This window comes from Oenanthe melanoleuca, chromosome 14, assembly GCF_029582105.1.
Source record: "Oenanthe melanoleuca isolate GR-GAL-2019-014 chromosome 14, OMel1.0, whole genome shotgun sequence".
In the NCBI taxonomy this organism is placed as follows: domain Eukaryota; kingdom Metazoa; phylum Chordata; class Aves; order Passeriformes; family Muscicapidae; genus Oenanthe; species Oenanthe melanoleuca.
This window is the reverse complement of record NC_079348.1, coordinates 14542936-14561919: the sequence shown is the minus strand read 5'-3', so window position 1 is coordinate 14561919 and position 18984 is coordinate 14542936. Positions and strand designations below refer to the sequence as shown.

The 18984-nt window shown below is 60.4% G+C and overlaps 1 protein-coding gene across 1 annotated transcript; it reads right to left on the bottom strand.

The window, feature by feature from the left end:
* Positions 1–55: 55 nt before the first annotated feature.
* On the bottom strand, positions 56–18412 carry LOC130259120 (meteorin-like). Its single transcript, XM_056503102.1, has 8 exons — positions 18279–18412; positions 16841–17262; positions 16511–16570; positions 15805–15866; positions 2306–2410; positions 1634–1774; positions 1099–1149; positions 56–546 (listed from the first exon to the last, which is right to left on the bottom strand). The coding sequence occupies exons 1-8, from the start codon at positions 18362–18364 to the stop codon at positions 358–360; spliced, it is 1116 nt and encodes a 371-aa protein (XP_056359077.1). The 5' UTR covers positions 18365–18412; the 3' UTR covers positions 56–357.
* Positions 18413–18984: the final 572 nt, after the last annotated feature.

Below are 18984 nucleotides of genomic sequence, written 5' to 3'. Positions count from 1 at the left end.
GCTGCTCCAGCTCTGGGACCTCCAGCAGCTCAAAGACAAAGAAAAAACCTCAGAGGAGCAATCAACCAAAACTTTATTTTTAAAAATTAAATAGAAATAAAATAGAGATCATCCAAAATGAGGCACTGGAGCTTTATCCCTTAAATCCTGCTTTAACCCCAGGATTTCTAGGTTTAATTTTCTCCTCCCTTGCTTTGCTCACATTCTGGAAACATGAAGGACTGCCCCCCTGCAAGTCCCCAGGACAAATACTGGCCAAGCACTTCTGTCCTGAGCTGAGCCAAGGGCTGGGGTGGCTCTGACCATTAAGCCAGGCTTAGCGAGGCTGGTGTTAAACCAAGCTTAAGGAGGCTGGGCTCAGACCTGGCTTCCCTGGGCTCTGCCCTGCACCTCTCTCCGCACCTCCTTCATGTCATAGGCCCAGACCTGCTCCAGGCCCTGCCCCAGGCTGCTGCTGGGGGTCCAGCAGGGGAAGGGGAAGCGCCCGGCCACCACCCGGGCGTCGTCGGGCAGCTCTGCCAGCAGCTTGGTGGCCAAGGGAGGTTTCTGGGGAGAGAAACAGCCAGGGACAGGCAGCCTTAGGACACAGGCACACAGTGGCAGTGCCACCAGGGGCAGCTTCTGGGGCATCAATGACCATTTAAAGCACAGGGCTGTTACTGGCCCTGTGTAAGGCTGGGACTTGGGGCAATGATGAGCAACACGACAAGAGGAGTGGCCACAACTTGTACCAGGGGAGGTTTGGGTTGGATATTGGGAAAATTCCTTCATGGGAAGGGTGGTCAGGCACTGGCACAGCTGCCCAGAGCAGTAATGGGGTCACCATCCCCGCAGGGCTTTAACAGACATGGATGTGCCACCTGGGACATGGGTTAGAGGTGGCCTTGGCAGTGCTGGAGGAACTGTAGGACTCCACCTCAGAGGGACCTTCCAACCTAAATGATTCCATGGCTCCATAAATCCACATGCTGTGTAGCACCAAACCACTCACCCACAGTGATGCCCACTTGGTCTTATTCCACCCCAGATCCCCTCTCTTTCCCAAGAAAAGCCCCTTGAGCTGGCCCAGAACAACTCAAGGTGTGCGGACTGACTCACCACGCTGGGGGCCAGGAACACGATCACGTTGTGGCAGTCAGAAAGATCCACCTTAAAACAGAAGGAAAAGGGGAATAAGGAGCAACAGGCGGAGCAGGGACAACTGTTGGAGCATCCAAGCCTTGTGGGTGATCTTTGGAAACTTGGAGGGAGCAGAGATGCCACAAAACGTGGGATGGGGAAGTGTGGGTGTGAAAGCAGCACATCTTGGGGAACACCTGCCTCCGGCACCATCCCAGACCCACATTCCCTCATGGATTCTCTCTGGTCAGGCTGCAAACACCTTATGCCAGCCTGAGAAGCTCATCTCTGCAGGTGAACCTGTCAGACCTCTCCTGAGAGCTGCTCCAAGCAACAGAACTGGCCATGGGCTGTCCCAGCTGCCCTTCCCCTGGAAGGGAGGATGGTGTTCCCACCTCCCAGGAGCAGCGTGGGATGGGGAAGGAGCAAGCAGCCATCACCAAATCCACCCTGGAGATGCAAACAGAGCTCTGGCCCTGCCCTGAGCACACCCAGACCTGCAGGGTGCTGTTACCTTCCACAGATCCTTCTTCAGGAAGGAGACATCCCTGTGGCACCCAGCCTTCCAGGCACGGTAGTTGGCCAGGCACAGCAGCCAGGGGTTGAGCTCATAGCCCAGGGCTGGCCTCAGCCCCTGCCTGTGAGCCTCCAGCACCTGCAGAGGGAGAGAGGGGGGGCTGGAACCCAAAGCATCTCAGTGCTGAGCCTGGGGCAGGAGTTGCTGCTGCCCAGCCCCACTCACCCCATCCTGGGGCTCACAGGCAGGGCGACCTCGGTGCTCAGCACCACCCAGAGCCCCACTGCCACCCTGCTCCCTGCACGTGGTGTCTTTTAGGGCTGTCCAGAACAACCTCTAGAGCCACCCTGGACCACCTAGGACTGCCTAGAACCACCTGGGGCTGTTTAGAGCCACATGGACCATGCTGGGTCACCTAGGACCATTTAGGGCCACTGAGGAGAGTCTAGGATAACCTAGGAACATCTAGGGACACCCAGGACCATCTGAACCAAGCCAAATGGTTGCTCTAAGACCACTGAGGACCCTCTGGGACCCCCTGGGATGGCCAGGCCTGTAGCCAGGAGGGCCACCAGAACCAGAGCCAGAAGGCAGTCAGCAGCCGGGTGGGGGTCTCCCCTCCCTGCCCCCTGACCCCGGGCACCCCACACCCCCCGGGCCGGTCCTTACGAGCCGTCCATCTCCGGATCCCAGATCCACGGTCTTCCCGGCACGGCCCCGCAGCAGGGCCAGCGCGTTGGCCACCTGCTGGGGGCTGGAGGGCTGGTAGGGCACCTGGGGGCACAGCGGGTCAGGGGGCCGGCTGTGGGGTTGGGTGTGGGGTTGGGGATGGGGTTGGGGATGGGGTCGGGGATGGGGTTGGGTGTGGGGTCGGGGATGGGGTCGGGTGTGGGGTTGGGTGTGGAGCCGGGGATGGGGCCGGGTATGGGGTCGGGAATGGGATCGGCTCTAGGGTCGGGGATGGGATCGGCTCTAGGATCGGCTGTGGGGTCGGGGATGGGGTCGGGGATAGGGTTGTGGATAGGGTCGAGTGTGGGGTCGGCTGTGGGGCCGGGGATGGGGTCGGCTGTGGGGCCGGGGATGGGGCCGGGGATGGGGCCGGCCGTGGGGCCGGGGATGGGGTCAGCTGTGGGGCCGGGGATGGGGCCGGGGATGGGGTCGGCCGTGGGGCCGGGTATGGGGTCAGCCGTGGGGCCGGCCGTGGGGCCGGGAATGGGGTCGGGGATGGGGCCGGGGATGGGGCCGGGGATGGGGTCGGCCGTGGGGCCGGGGATGGGGTCAGCTGTGGGGCCGGCCGTGGGGCCGGGGATGGGGTCGGCCGTGGGGCCGGGGATGGGGTCAGCTGTGGGGCCGGGGATGGGGTCAGCTGTGGGGCCGGCCGTGGGGCCGGGGATGGGGCCGCGTATGGGGCCAGCCGTGGGGCCGGCCGTGGGGCCGGGTATGGGGTCAGCCGTGGGGCCGGCCGTGGGGCCGGGAATGGGGCCGGGGATGGGGTCGGCCGTGGGGCCGGGGATGGGGCCGGGTATGGGGCCGGGTATGGGGTCAGCCGTGGGGCCGGGTATGGGGCCGGGGATGGGGCCGGGGATGGGGTCAGCTGTGGGGCCGGCCGTGGGGCCGGGAATAGGGCCGGGTATGGGGTCAGCCGTGGGGCCGGGGATGGGGCCGGGGATGGGGCCGGGGATGGGGCCGGGGATGGGGCCGGGGATGGGGCCGGCCGTGGGGCCGTGGCGCGGTACCTGCAGGCGCAGCGGGACGCGGCGGAAGCCGGGCATCAGCAGCACCGCCCAGGTCGCCCAGGCGGCCGCCCCGCTGGCCACGGCCACGGCCAGCAGCCCCCCGCCGCCCAGCTCGCCCCCGGGCCGAGCCCAGCCCGCCTCCCCCGGCTCGCCCGGCTCGCCCGGCTCCCAGCACGGCTCCATGGCCGCCGGAAGGGGAGGGGAGCCCGGCCCGGCCTTCCGCCGGGAGCGGACACGGGACACGGGACGTGGGGATACCGGGATATGGAGATATGGGGACATGGGGACACGGGATACCGGGATATGGGGATATGGGGATATGGGGATACCGGGATATGGGGATATGGAGATATGGGGACACGGGACACCGGGATATGGGGATATGGGCATATGGGGACACGGGACACTGGGATATGGGGATATGGGGACACGGGACACGGGGATACCGGGATATGGGGATATGGGGATATGGGGATATGGGGATATGGGGACACGGGGCACGGGACACGGGACACGGGAAAAAGGGGCCACTGGGATATGGGACACGGGGACACCGGGATATGGGGACATGGGGACGCGGGACACGGGGATACGGGACGAGCGACATCGGGACACGGGGACATGGGGACGCCAGGATATGGGGACATGGAGACACGGGGAAACGGGCCACGGGACACCGGGACACGGGACACGGGACACCGGGTTACGGGGACGTTGGGACACGGGGACACCAGGACATGGAGATATAGGAACACGGGACACCGGGATATGGGACACCAGGACAGAGGGACACGGGGACACAGGACCCCGGGACACACTCTGCGTGTGGCTCTGTGTCTGTGTGTGAATGTGATAACAGCTCTGTGTGTCTGTGTGTGACAGCTCTATGTGTGTGTGTGATGACAGCCCTGTGGGTGTCTCTGTGTGTGTGTGTGTCTGTCTGTCTGTCTGTGTCTGTTTGTGTGTGTGTGATGACAGCCCTGTGGGTGTCTCTGTGTGTGTCTGTATGTCTGTCTGTGTATGTGTCTGTGTGTGTGTCTGTGTCTGTGTGTTTGTGTGTCTGTGTCTGTGTGTTTGTGTGTCTGTCTGTGTGTCTGTCTGTCTGTTTGTGTGTGTGTGATGACAGCCCTGTGGGTGTCTCTGTGTGTGTGTGTCTGTATGTCTGTCTGTGTCTGTATCTGTCTGTGTCTGTGTCTGTGTGTTTGTGTGTCTGTGTCTGTGTGTCTGTCTGTGTGTCTGCCTGTCTGTGTGATGACAGCTCTGTGGGTGTCTGTGTGTCTGTGTGTGTATGTCTGTGTCTATGTCTGTCTGTGTCTGTGTGTTTGTGTGTCTGTGTCTGTGTGTCTGTGTGTCTGTCTGTGTGTCTGCCTGTCTGTGTGATGACAGCTCTGTGGGTGTCTGTGTGTCTGTGTGTGTGTGTCTGTGTCTATGTCTGTCTGTGTGTCTGTGTGTGTTAGTGCAGAGCTGGTTTCACTCTAGGGCAGTTCTGCACGGTTGCTGTGAGTGGTGGGGAATGGCTGTGCACTGCCCTGTGTGTGTGTGATAACAGTTCTGTGTGTGTGTGCAGCCCGTGCACGGCTGTTGTGTGCAGTGCTGTGCTGCTGTGTGCTGCTGAGTGTTCTGTGTGTTGTGCACAGTGTGCATGGAGCACGGTTATGTGAGGTACTGCAGCTGCGTCTCTGCAGGTGTGCAGGAAATGAGCAGAGTGTGTGCAGCTGTGAGTAGTTGGGGTTGGAGGTTCAGTTGTGCACAGTCAGGTACAGTTGTGCGTAGTTGTGTGTGCACTGTTACAGATGTCTGTGTGTCTGTGCCCTGTTACAGGTCTGTGTGTCTGTGCACTGTTACAGGTCTGTGTGTCTGTGCACTGTTACACAGATCTGTGTGTCTGTGCTCTGTTACACAGTTCTGTGTGTCTGTGCACTGTTACACAGATCTGTGTGTCTGTGCACTGTTACAGATCTGTGTGTCTGTGCCCTGTTACACATGTCTGTGTGTCTGTGCCCTGTTACAGGTCTGTGTGTCTGTGCCCTGTTACACAGATCTGTGTGTCTGTGCCCTGTTACACAGGTCTGTGTGTCTGTGCACTGTTACACAGATCTGTGTGTCTGTGCACTGTTACAGATCTGTGTGTCTGTGCACTGTTACAGGTCTGTGTGTCTGTGCACTGTTACAGATCTGTGTGTCTGTGCACTGTTACAGATCTGTGTGTCTGTGCCCTGTTACACAGATCTGTGTGTCTGTGCACTGTTACAGATGTCTGTGTGTCTGTGCACTGTTACACATGTCTGTGTGTCTGTGCCCTGTTACACAGATCTGTGTGTCTGTGCACTGTTACAGGTCTGTGTGTCTGTGCACTGTTACAGATCTGTGTGTCTGTGCACTGTTACACATGTCTGTGTGTGTGCACTGTTACACAGATCTGTGTGTCTGTGCTCTGTTACAGATCTGTGTGTCTGTGCACTGTTACAGGTCTGTGTGTCTGTGCACTGTTACAGATCTGTGTGTCTGTGCACTGTTACACAGGTCTGTGTGTCTGTGCACTGTTACAGATCTGTGTGTCTGTGCACTGTTACAGGTCTGTGTGTCTGTGCACTGTTACAGGTCTGTGTGTCTGTGCCCTGTTACAGATCTGTGTGTCTGTGCCCTGTTACACATGTCTGTGTGTCTGTGCACTGTTACACAGGTCTGTGTGTCAGTGCACTGTTACAGATCTGTGTGTCTGTGCACTGTTACAGGTCTGTGTGTCTGTGCACTGTTACACAGATCTGTGTGTCTGTGCACTGTTACAGATCTGTGTGTCTGTGCACTGTTCACAGATGTCTGTGTGTCTGTGCACTGTTACACAGATCTGTGTGTCTGTGCACTGTTACAGATCTGTGTGTCTGTGCACTGTTACAGGTCTGTGTGTCTGTGCCCTGTTACAGGTCTGTGTGTCTGTGCACTGTTACAGATCTGTGTGTCTGTTCACTGTTACAGGTCTGTGTGTCTGTGCTCTGTTACACAGATCTGTGTGTCTGTGCTCTGTTACAGATCTGTGTGTCTGTTCACTGTTACAGGTCTGTGTGTCTGTGCTCTGTTACACAGATCTGTGTGTCTGTGCACTGTTACACAGATCTGTGTGTCTGTGCACTGTTACAGATCTGTGTGTCTGTGCCCTGTTACAGGTCTGTGTGTCTGTGCACTGTTACACAGGTCTGTCTGTCTATGCACTGTTACAGATCTGTGTGTCTGTGCACTGTTACAGATCTGTGTGTCTGTGCCCTGTTACAGGTCTGTGTGTCTGTGCACTGTTACACATGTCTGTGTGTCTGTGCACTGTTACAGGTCTGTGTGTCTGTGCACTGTTACAGATCTGTGTGTCTGTGCACTGTTACACAGATCTGTCTGTCTGTGCACTGTTACAGATCTGTGTGTCTGTGCCCTGTTACAGGTCTGTGTGTCTGTGCTCTGTTACAGCTCTGTGTGTCTGTGCCCTGTTACAGATCTGTGTGTCTGTGCACTGTTACAGGTCTGTGTGTCTGTGCACTGTTACACAGATCTGTGTGTCTGTGCACTGTTACACATGTCTGTGTGTCTGTGCACTGTTACAGATCTGTGTGTCTGTGCACTGTCTGTGTGTCTGTGCCCTGTTACAGATCTGTGTGTCTGTGCCCTGTTACAGGTCTGTGTGTCTGTGCACTGTTAAACATGTCTGTGTGTGTGCACTGTTACAGAGTTCTGTGTGTCTGTGCACTGTTACAGATCTGTGTGTCTGTGCCCTGTTACACAGATCTGTGTGTCTGTGCCCTGTTACACATGTCTGTGTGTCTGTGCCCTGTTACAGGTCTGTGTGTCTGTGCACTGTTACAGATCTGTGTGTCTGTGCACTGTTACAGGTCTGTGTGTCTGTGCACTGTTACACAGATCTGTGTGTCTGTGCACTGTTACACAGGTCTGTGTGTCTGTGCACTGTTACAGGTCTGTGTGTCTGTGCACTGTTACACAGATCTGTGTGTCTGTGCACTGTTACAGGTCTGTGTGTCTGTGCACTGTTACACAGATCTGTGTGTCTGTGCACTGTTACAGATCTGTGTGTCTGTGCCCTGTTACAGGTCTGTGTGTCTGTGCACTGTTACACAGATCTGTGTGTCTGTGCACTGTTACACAGGTCTGTGTGTCTGTGCACTGTTACAGGTCTGTGTGTCTGTGCACTGTTACACAGATCTGTGTGTCTGTGCACTGTTACAGGTCTGTGTGTCTGTGCACTGTTACAGGTCTGTGTGTCTGTGCACTGTTACACAGGTCTGTCTGTCTATGCACTGTTACAGATCTGTGTGTCTGTGCACTGTTACAGATCTGTGTGTCTGTGCCCTGTTACAGGTCTGTGTGTCTGTGCACTGTTACAGGTCTGTGTGTCTGTGCCCTGTTACAGGTCTGTGTGTCTGTGCACTGTTACAGGTCTGTGTGTCTGTGCTCTGTTACACAGATCTGTGTGTCTGTGCCCTGTTACAGATCTGTGTGTCTATGCACTGTTACAGGTCTGTGTGTCTGTGCCCTGTTACAGGTCTGTGTGTCTGTGCACTGTTACAGGTCTGTGTGTCTGTGCACTGTTACAGGTCTGTGTGTCTGTGCACTGTTACACAGATCTGTGTGTCTGTGCACTGTTACAGATCTGTGTGTCTGTGCACTGTTACACAGATCTGTGTGTCTGTGCACTGTTACAGATCTGTGTGTCTGTGCACTGTTACACAGGTCTGTGTGTCTGTGCACTGTTACAGGTCTGTGTGTCTGTGCCCTGTTACAGATCTGTGTGTCTGTGCCCTGTTACAGGTCTGTGTGTCTGTGCACTGTTACACAGATCTGTGTGTCTGTGCACTGTTACACAGATCTGTGTGTCTGTGCACTGTTACAGGTCTGTGTGTCTGTGCCCTGTTACACAGATCTGTGTGTCTGTGCACTGTTACACAGATCTGTGTGTCTGTGCACTGTTACACAGATCTGTGTGTCTGTGCACTGTTACACAGATCTGTGTGTCTGTGCCCTGTTACAGGTCTGTGTGTCTGTGCCCTGTTACAGGTCTGTGTGTCTGTGCACTGTTACAGATCTGTGTGTCTGTGCACTGTTACAGGTCTGTGTGTCTGTGCACTGTTACACAGATCTGTGTGTCTGTGCACTGTTGCAGATCTGTGTGTCTGTGCACTGTTACAGGTCTGTGTGTCTGTGCTCTGTTACACAGATCTGTGTGTCTGTGCACTGTTGCAGATCTGTGTGTCTGTGCCCTGTTACACATGTCTGTGTGTCTGTGCTCTGTTACAGGTCTGTGTGTCTGTGCACTGTTACACAGATCTGTGTGTCTGTGCACTGTTACAGATCTGTGTGTCTGTGCACTGTTACAGGTCTGTGTGTCTGTGCTCTGTTACACAGATCTGTGTGTCTGTGCACTGTTACAGGTCTGTGTGTCTGTGCCCTGTTATACATGTCTGTGTGTCTGTGCACTGTTACAGGTCTGTGTGTCTGTGCACTGTTACAGATCTGTGTGTCTGTGCACTGTTACAGGTCTGTGTGTCTGTGCACTGTTACAGATCTGTGTGTCTGTGCCCTGTTACAGATCTGTGTGTCTGTGCACTGTTACAGGTCTGTGTGTCTGTGCACTGTTACAGATCTGTGTGTCTGTGCACTGTTACAGGTCTGTGTGTCTGTGCACTGTTACAGATCTGTGTGTCTGTGCCCTGTTACAGATCTGTGTGTCTGTGCACTGTTACAGGTCTGTGTGTCTGTGCCCTGTTATACATGTCTGTGTGTCTGTGCACTGTTACAGGTCTGTGTGTCTGTGCACTGTTACAGATCTGTGTGTCTGTGCTCTGTTACACAGTTCTATGAGTCTCTTCACTGTTACACAGATCTGTGTGTCTGTTCACAGCTGGTCACTCATGCATGGACATGTGCCAGGTGTGTCTGTGCACAGGTGGGGATGGTTGTGAGCAGTTGTGTGCCCTGGAGCAGGGCTGTGCATGGCTGGATGTAGCTGCTGTGGCTGTGCACAGTTGTGTGCAGTTGTGCACAGTCCTGCAATGATACCTGCAGTTCTACTCAGTGTTGCATGGATTTGTGTGTGGTTACTGCTTTTGTGCACATTTAAAGTGAGTGGTTGTGCCTGGTGTGGTGCAGTTGTGACCAGCTGTGCACAGCTGTGCATGGGGCTGTGGCTGTGCACACCCCGTGTGCCCCTGTGGGGCTGTTGTGGGCTGTGCACACCCATGTGTGGCTGTTGGGGGCTGTGCTGCCTCAGCTCAGGGCTTTCCTGCTGTGAGGCAGCAGCGACTGTGGGAAAATTCCCGGCGTTGGGATGCGGGGGGGCAGCCAGACCCCGCAGCCCCTGCCCATCCCCAAACAGCCCAGAGGAGGAACAGCTCCCGTGCAGAAGGGCACAAAGGGCTGCAGCCCCCTGCCAGCACAGCCACATGTCACCGGGAGTGTCACTGCTGTCACCTCCCCCTGCTCTCTCCTCAGCCTGTGGGTCAGTGTTTGTGGGGTTTCCTGGGGTGGGACCCCATCCCTTGGTGTCCCTGGGGCCATTGCCAGTGGAGAAGAGACCCATTCCCATGCTGGGAATGGTTTGGGGTGCAGGGAAGCAGGATTGGGGAGTGGGATTCCCCCTCCCCAGCAGCAGCCCCCTCTTTGTGCAGGAGCCAAAGGCAGGAGTGTTCCTGCTCCCGCCTCAGCCTGGTTTGTGGGAGCCAGGCGGGATGAGGATGCACACACACCCACACACGTGTCCTACCCCAAACACACAGCTCGGGGCACTTAACAACAACCAGGCCCCGTTAATCACATTCCCCGGAGTAGCACTGGGGCTCCAGCGGGGGGGTGAAGCCTCCCCCAAGCACATCCCAGGGCTGTTCCCTCCCAGCCGCCCCAAAGGGCCCAGCGTGGCCAAATCGGGGGGCACGGGGATCACCCCGATTTTCTGCTTTCTGCTTTTCCTTGCTGGCAGGTGGAGCTGGTTAGAGCAGAAAATCCAGGGAAACCGGAGCTGGGGGAACACGGAGGAGGAGGATGGTCCGTGGGGATGAGCCGGTCCCTGGAGCAGCCCAAGCGCCCCTGTGGTGCTGCAGAGCGCATTAACTCGGGAAGCAGCGGCCAGGCAGGCTGAGCCCTCCTCCCGGCACGGAGCAGGGGTGCCCCATCCCCTCCTGCCCCAGCCCCGGGGTGCCCGCAGCATCTCGGAGCAGGTGGCCGTGCGAGGGGATGTGTCACTGGAGCCGAAGAGATTTTAATCCTCCTCTTTCCAGGGCAGCTTCCCCCCGCCGGGGCCGCGGCGGCTGCAAAGCAGCCCCGACCGCCAGGAATTTGTCGCTATGTGCTGGGAAAGCCGCTTCCCACCAGCTGTCGGCAGCCTGGGGACGGCCCGAGGGGCCCAGGGTCCCGCTCCAGCCCCAGCATCCCTCCTGGTTTTGGGATAATGCTGGCTCGGCTTTGTCCGGGTCAAACCATGGGGGCTGGAAGCAAAGCTGGTGCCAGGATTTGGGGTGCAGCACCCCAAAGGGTGGCAGCGTTGGGAGGGTTGAACTCAGAGTCATCAGGTTTTTCTTCTCTTGCTGAGGGCTGTGGGGTAGAGCTTGCTCTGGCCCCAAGATCCTCATCCTGACCCTCTGGGGCATCCTGGACCCCAGGGGATTAATCCTGAGTTTGTGGGGTATCCCCAAACTCCAGAGGCATCATCATGACCCTACAGGGCATCCCTGAGCCCCAGGGACATCACCCTGACCCTTCTGGGGATCCCTGAACCCCAGGGACATCACCCTGACCCTTCTGGGGATCCCTGGCCCCTAGGGGCTTAATCCTGATCTTATGGGGTATCCCCAAACTCCAGAGGTATCATCCTAACCCTATAGGGTATCCCTGAGCCCCAGGGGTTTTATCCTGAGTTTATGGGGCTTCCCCTGGTTCCAGGGGCATCATCAAACTCTATAGGGCACCCTCAAACCCTGAGACCTCATCCTGACCTTGTAGGGACTCCCTGAACCCAGGGACGTCATCCTGACCCTACAGGGCATCCCTGAACCCCAGGGGCATCATCCTGACCCTTCTGGGGATCCCTGAACCCCAGGGACATTATCCTGATCCTTCTGGGGATCCCTGAACCCCAGGGACATTATCCTGACCTTGTAGGGTATCCCTGAGCCCCAGGGACATTATCCTGACCCTTCTGGGACTCCCTGAGCCCCAGGGACATCATCCTGACCCTTCTGGGGCTCCCTGAACCCCATGGACATCATCCTGACCCTTCTGGGGATCCCTGAACCCCAGGGACATCATCCTGACCCTTCTGGGGATCCCTGGTCTCAGAGCCCCGCTTGTGCCCCATGGCAGCTCCTGCTCCGGGTGCCGCAGGCAGGGTGGTGCCCGGGGGTCCCTGGGGGTCCCGTCTCGGTGCTGGGGCTGAGGGAGGGCTGAGCAGCCTTTGTGCCTCCCCTTTGTGCCCCGCGGTTCACACGTTCGGGCTTTTATCCGGCAGCGGGAGGAGGAGGGCGAAGGGAGCAGGAGAGGGGGGAGAGGGGCTGGAGGGGGAAATGGCGGGAAACGCGATTCCCTTTGTGCGACAGGGACGGGGACAGGGACCGGGACCGGGGCCACCGGCAGGGCCGCCGCTCGCCGTCCCGCCCACCCACAGCCCCCAGCAGGGTCCCGGTCGGGGCTGTGTGCGTGGATCCCCACGGTGGGGCTGGTCCCGTGGAACGAGGAGCCCCAGGCACCTCCCTGGGCACACCCGCGCCGGGGGAGCTGTTGTGGGGCGCTGCTCCCCAAACCCCACCCGTGTGGGGCAGGGCGATGAGTGGGGAGCAGGACCATCCCCCTGGCTGGGCTGGGGGGCACCGTGGCAGGGCCACCCTTCCCTGTGCCCTTCACCACGGCCACCCCTCCCCGAGCCCTCCGACCCCCCAGCCCCGCTCTGCTCCCCATCCCGCTCCCCCAGCATATTTTCCATCCTGTGGAGGAAGCATTCCCCGGGATGGAGCTCGTCCCATTGTGTTCTCACCCTTCATGGCCTTGCTGTGTGCCAAGAGGCCGGGCAGGAATTTGGCTTGGCCGGGGCTGGACTCTGCTTTCGGGGAAACGCTCGGATGACCAGTCCTGGAACAATGGAGATGCCAGAGCTGTGGGATTCCATCTGGGAATTCCCACGGGGAAGGGCTGCTAGCCCCATCTCCCAGAGGGGAAACCGAGGCACAGGCTGCCGGGTTATCCCATGGGTTGATCCCATTAGTGCCCTGGCAGGAGCCCAGCTCTGTGGGAGTGACAGCCAGGGGAAGCCAGGGTGACAACCCAACCTGACACGGGGCAGAGGGCACCAAAAACAGCCCAAAAACCTCTGTGGCAGCAGACGAGCCAAGTAACAGCCCTTTCCTCTGCAGCACAGCGAGCTGGTTTGGCCAAATAAACAGATGGGAAGAAAAACAGGAGGTTTTGCTGCTGGATAGGAAAGCGCCGGATGCTTTGTGCATTAAACGCTGTCATTTAGCCGGGAGGAATGTGCTGGATTGCCGCGGGGTCGGAGTGGCTGTGATTTACCCCCGTGCATACAGAGGATGCCGTGGGCAGCACAATTCCCTTTGCACCTCATTTATTGCTTTTCCAGCTTCATTTTTCCTCCTCCGCTGGGTTTCCCACTCCTTCCCCCTTCCCTCTGCCTTGCTCGGCTCCTGCTTGCTGCCAAAATCCAGGGGGATGCTGGCATCCTCCAGTGCCCAGCGTGGAGCAGCAGCCTCCCCAGGGCCAGATCCTGTCCTCAGAGCCCAGCCCAGCCCCAAAATGGGACAGTAAAAAGGATAAAATCAAAACATCCAAGTATAAAATTGGCAGTAAAGCATAGAGTAAGCAGCAAACTCTTCTCCAGGGAAAACATGTGTTGTATATCAAACCCACCAGGATCTTATCACAGCCAGATCATTCTATACACACACACATATAGATATTTATATTTAATTATGCTCCAAAGCCCACAGCATTCTTTGGAAACTTTTTTTCTTTTTTTTGGCAAGGAAAAGCACATTGTGGTCAGCAGAGGCACCAAATACTCAGCAGTTCATCCTGGCTGATATTTGAAAAGGTGTTTTTGAAACAAAGTTGGAAAGGTGTACAAGCAGACATGTGGCAGGAGCTTTGCTTGGGTGGTTTGAGGGGCTCGAGGGGTTTGGGGGGGCTCAGGGGCTGAGATTTCCCATGCTGAGCCCTGTGGCATCACTGGTGAGGAGGAAAGGTCCCTGGTTGGGGGTCCAGTGTCCCATTCCCAGCTGGGGTTTCCACATTCCATCCCTGGCTGGGGATCCCATGTCCCTTCCTTGACTGAGGGTTCTGCTCCCCATGCCATTCTGGGATTCCCATGTCCCATCCCTGTGCAGAGGTCCTATCCCATCTCCTCTCCCAGGGAAGCAGGGCAGGTCCTGTCCCTTCACCATTCCCAGGGAAGCAGGGCAGGTCCCATCTCCATTTCCAGGGAAGCAGGGCAGGTCCCATCTCCATTCCCAAGGAAGCAGGGCAGGTCCCCTCACCATTCCCAGGGAAGCAGGGCAGATCCCATCACCATTCCCAGGGAAGCAGGGCAGGTCCCAGCCCCTCACCATTCCCAGGGAAGCAGGGCAGATCCCCTCACCATTCCCAGGGAAGCAGGGCAGGTCCCATCACCATTCCCAGGGAAGCAGGGCAGATCCCATCACCATTCCCAGGGCATCAGGGCAGATCCCATCACCATTCCCAGGGAAGCAGGGCAGATCCCCTCACCATTCCCAGGGCATCAGGGCAGATCCCATCACCATTCCCAGGGCAGCAGGGCAGATCCCATCACCATTCCCAGGGAAGCAGGGCAGGTCCCATCACCATTCCCAGGGAAGCAGGGCAGATCCCCTCACCATTCCCAGGGCAGCAGGGCAGGTCCTATCCCATCTCCATTCCCAGGGCAGCAGGGCAGATCCCATCACCATTCCCAGGGAAGCAGGGCAGGTCCCATCACCATTCCCAGGGAAGCAGGGCAGATCCCAGCCCCTCACCATTCCCAGGGCAGCAGCAGGAGCTGGAGCTGCTGGTGGGAGCAGGCAGGGTGGGATGCTGGCTCGGCGCAATCAGGCACAATGGGGCCTTGTGGCCGGTGGCTCTGACGAGAATCAGTGCTGACAGCAGCTCCACCAGCGGGGTCACCCACCCGGCACGGGGCCCTGGCCCACACACCCAGGGACACCTAGGGAGGGGGACCCCAAAGTGACCCATCCCGGGCATCACTGGGATGCAGGATGTGCAAACAGCAATAAATCTCTCTGTACAGAGAGGTATCCAAGCATTAGGGTTGTTTCCAGCCCCGTGGGAGGCAGGGTCACAGCTGGAGCTGGCGCAGGGGGCACACACCACAGTGCCTGCCCATGAATATCCTGCTCAGGCTTGCTAAAAACAGGAGCCACACGCTACAAATACAGCTTAGTTTATAAAAAAGAAGTCACAAATTTGGTATCGTTATAACTTTAGTGCACATACGATGCCCCTCCCACCCCCACGGTCAAAAATTCCCCGCGGCTGGCACAGCCTGCCCCTCGCACCCAGGGCTGGCAGCGACGGTGGCACGGTCACCTCTCCCTGCCCCCACGGCCCCTTCCTGTGTCGGCACTTTGGTCCTGCCCTGGCTGTGCCCAGGACACCTCTGCTCCCTGCGCCAGCCTTCCTCCCACCTCACCGCTGCCCTCGCTCCCTTCAGCCTCGCTCCTCTTCCTCGGCATCCGCCCCGCAGCTCCTGCCCGTGCCAGGGCCAGGCTCACCTCTGCCTGCTCCCCCTTCCACCCCCAACCTTACAGATCCATCTCCTGGCCCTTCCACTCCCTTCTGTGCCCACCGTGTCCCTGGACCGGCCACCCTGAGCCCTGCCGGGGTCCGGGGCTCCGGCCTCCGGCTGGTGCCAGACCCACTGTGCCCCACAGCACCCCCTGAGCATGCAGCACCCCGTTCCCTGGGAGCCCCAACCCCGTGCTGCTGCACCCCTCACCCAGGCAGCTCCCTGGGCACCCTGGGGAAATCCCTTCCCTTCCAGCAGAATTTTCCCAGACCCCCCAGCCCGCCGGCGGGTGCTGCCCGACGTGCCTGGCTCCCTCCGGGCGCGGTTCCCGGGACGCTCCCAGTCCGGGCAGTGCCGGGGCCGGCTGCGCTCGGAGCCGCTCAGTCCGCGGGGAACTCGCAGGGGTTCTGCCGCGCGCGCTGCGCCCCCTCGTAGATGCGCTGGAAGTCCCGGTAGCGCGGCGCGCAGCTCAGCCAGGCCTCCCCGAAGTGCAGCCACCCCGTGAACAGGAAGGTGCCGGGGCCCGGCCTGACCCCGCAGCGCAGCGGGGTGCGGATGCTGCCCGCCGGCCGCCCCGCCCGCCCGCCCGCCTGGAAGAGCGGGAATTTCTGGCGGTGGATGCGCGTGGCGCTCACCCCGATGACGGATTCCTGCAGCTCGGCGTCGTTGGACACGCTGCGGATGCTGCCGCGGATCACTGCGGGGAAAGGCAGCCAGGGGTGTCAGCATGGCCCTGTCCCCACTGCCACCCACTTCCCCATTCGTGTCCCCATCCCTGTCTCCGTGATTGACCCCATGCATATTCCTGTCACCATTCCCATCCTCATCCCCATCCCCATCCTCATCCCAGTGCCTGTCCCTATCCCCACCTGCATCCATATTCCCATCCTTATCTCCATCTCCATCCCCATTCCCATCCCTATCCTTATCCCCATTCTCCATTCCCATCCCCATCCCCATCCCCATCCCCATCCCCATCCCCATCCCCATCCCCATCCCCATCCCATTCCCATTCCCATCCCCATCCCACATTCCCAATCCCCTTTCCCATTCCCATCCCCTTTCCCATTCCCATTGCCATTCCCATCCCCATCCCCATTCCCATCCCCTTTCCCATTCCCATTGCCATTCCCATTCCCATTCCCATTCCCATTCCCATTCCCATTCCCATTCCCATTCCCATCCCCATTCCCATCCCCATCCCCATCCCCATCCCCATCCCCATCCCCATCCCCAGTGACCAGCCCTGCCCAGCCCAGCCCAGCCCAGCCCAGCCCAGCCAGGTGTCCCGGTGCCTCTCACGGCTCCATTCCCCTCTTGGAACCCCGGGCCCGCACTCACCAAAGTCACTAGTGCAAATGGCCATCAGGATCTCGGTGTCATTGCACGGCCGGCACGCACCTGCGGCACCGAGCACAGCCTGTCACCCCCAGGGGACAGCACCCGAGCCAGCCCCTCCTCACCCGGGGGACAGCACCCCGGGCCAGCCCCTCCTCACCCAGGGAACAGCACCCGGGCCAGCCCCTCCTCACCCAGGGGACAGCACCCGGGCCGGCCCCTCCTCACCCGGGGAACAGCACCCGAGCCAGCCCCTCCTCACCCAGGGGACAGCACCCGAGCCAGCCCCTCCTCACCCTGCGGGCACCGGGGACGGGGCAGGGCCAGGCTCACCTTCAGCGCTGGGGCTGGCGGCGGGCAGCGCCGGCCGGGCCAGCCAGTCCCCCCGCAGCTCGTAGCGGAAGGCGGCGATGCGGCGGCTGATGTCGGGGTGCGGGGTGGCCTGCAGGAACAGAGCCACCTTCTCCTGGGGCAGCCAGCTGAAACAGCGGGCGCGGGGCCGGGGGGCTTCCGGCAGCAGCAGCTCCAGCACCCCCTCCCTCTCCAGGTAGAGCTGAGCCCCCCGGAAGGTCCCGGAGGGTTTGACGCAGGCGGTGACGTGCGGGGGGCTCCCGCCCTTGACGGCGGCGCTGGTGGGGGGCAGGCGGGGGGCCAGGCGGAGGCGAAGGGCGCCCGTGGGGTACAGCCATTCCAGCGAGCCCTCGGCACAGTGCAGGGACAGCTGCTCCACGCTGCCAGCCTCCTGTGACAGCCCGCTGTGGGGCACAGCACCTCGTCAGCAGATACCCCCAGGTGACAGGGACCCCCAGTCCCCGTGTCCCCCGTCCCTGTGTCCCCCAGCCCGTGTGTTCCCCAGCACAGCAGCACCCTGCACTCCCAAGCAGCTCCTCCACAGAAGTGTGCGAGATGGCCACAGGCAGGAACAGCACCAAACCCGCAGTGATTTGGACTTGGGGTTCAACCACATTGTTTTGGGGTGCTTATGTCCCTCAGCACCTTTTGGGAGGAGCTATTGGGAGAGGGGGCGCAGCAGCAGAGCCCCCCCGTTCACACCCAGTGTGGGCTCCCAAGAGCGCCCCCAGCATTGGAGTCGCCTGTTCCCACTTTGGGGATCCCCAGTGGATGCTGGGGTCCCACTCTCACGCGGGACGCCTGGAGCCGCCTCTTTCCCGCGGCTCTGGAGGGGGGACGCGCCTGGGGGGCAGCCTGGGGGGAGGGGGACAGTCGGGGGGCTGCTTTGTCCCCGACAGGACGCTGCTGGCTGCTTGGCCCCCCTGTCCCCCCATGTCCCCCGCGTGGGGCAGCCCCTCCTGGCGGGCCCCGGCTCTTTGTTCAGAGTCCGGCGCCTTCGGGCGATGCTTCGGGCCCTGCCGCGGGCTTGGGGTCCCGCCGACCATGGGGGTGGGTTTCACGGCTGGGGGAGCTCAGGCAAGGGGTCCCGGAGAGGCGGGGAGCCCCACGGGGGGACCGGCATCCCTCAAAGCGGGGGGGAGCCGCACCCAGGAGTGAGGAAACTGAGGCAGGAGCAGGTTCCCAGCATCCCACCCGCACCCTCCCCACGGATGCGGGAGGGGGTCAGCCCTGAGGATGGAGGGGGGGCGGGGAGAGCAGACTCCCCCTCCCCCATGAACCTGCCTGGGCGGCGGGAGCTCCCCGGGGAGCTGCGATCTGGGGACCCGCGTGTGCCACCCCCGCCCGCCCGGTGTGCTGCCCTCGGTGCGGTGCTCCCGGTGCCGGTGCTCCCGGTGCTCCCGGTGCTCCCGGTGCCTACCTGCCCCTCCAGCTGCACTGATCCGCCGCTCCGCCGCCGATGGCCGCCCCCAGCCCGGCCAGGCACAGCGCCCGCAGCGCCCACATGGCCGCGCCCGCGGCGGCCCCGGGCGGCCCGGCCCGGCCCGGCCCTGCCCGCACCGCTGCCCGCACCGGGGCCGGGGCGGCGGCGACGGGGAGCGCGGCCGCCACCCCGCGTCGCGCCCCGAACTTTCCGCCAATGGAGGCGGAGGGGCGGGCACGGGGCCCGCCCCCAAAGCCCCCTACCCACCGCCGGGGGCACCGGCATCCACCGCAGCGGCATCCCCGCAGCCCCCCGGGGCTTCTGCGCGCCCCGCGGCACGGGGGGACACGGCTGAGCCAGGGACAGGAGCCGGAGCGGGGCTGGGGTACCCCCGGTTACAGGTGTGCGCCCCCGGGGAGCACCCGGAATTCTGTAGGGCCATGGCTGGTCACAGCCGCGGCCGCAGCTGTGAACACCCCAAACTGTGTACATCCCAACCAGGTGCACCCCAAACTGTGCGCACCCCAAGCTATGCACACCCAGGGCTAGGAACACCCCAAACTGTGTGCACCCCAGGCTAGGAACACCCCAAACTGTGTGCACCCCAGCTAGGCACATCTCAAACTGTTCACACCCCAAGCCAGGACACCCCAAATTTGCAGACCTCAGGCTGAAGCCAGCCCTGTCTATAGACACCCCAACC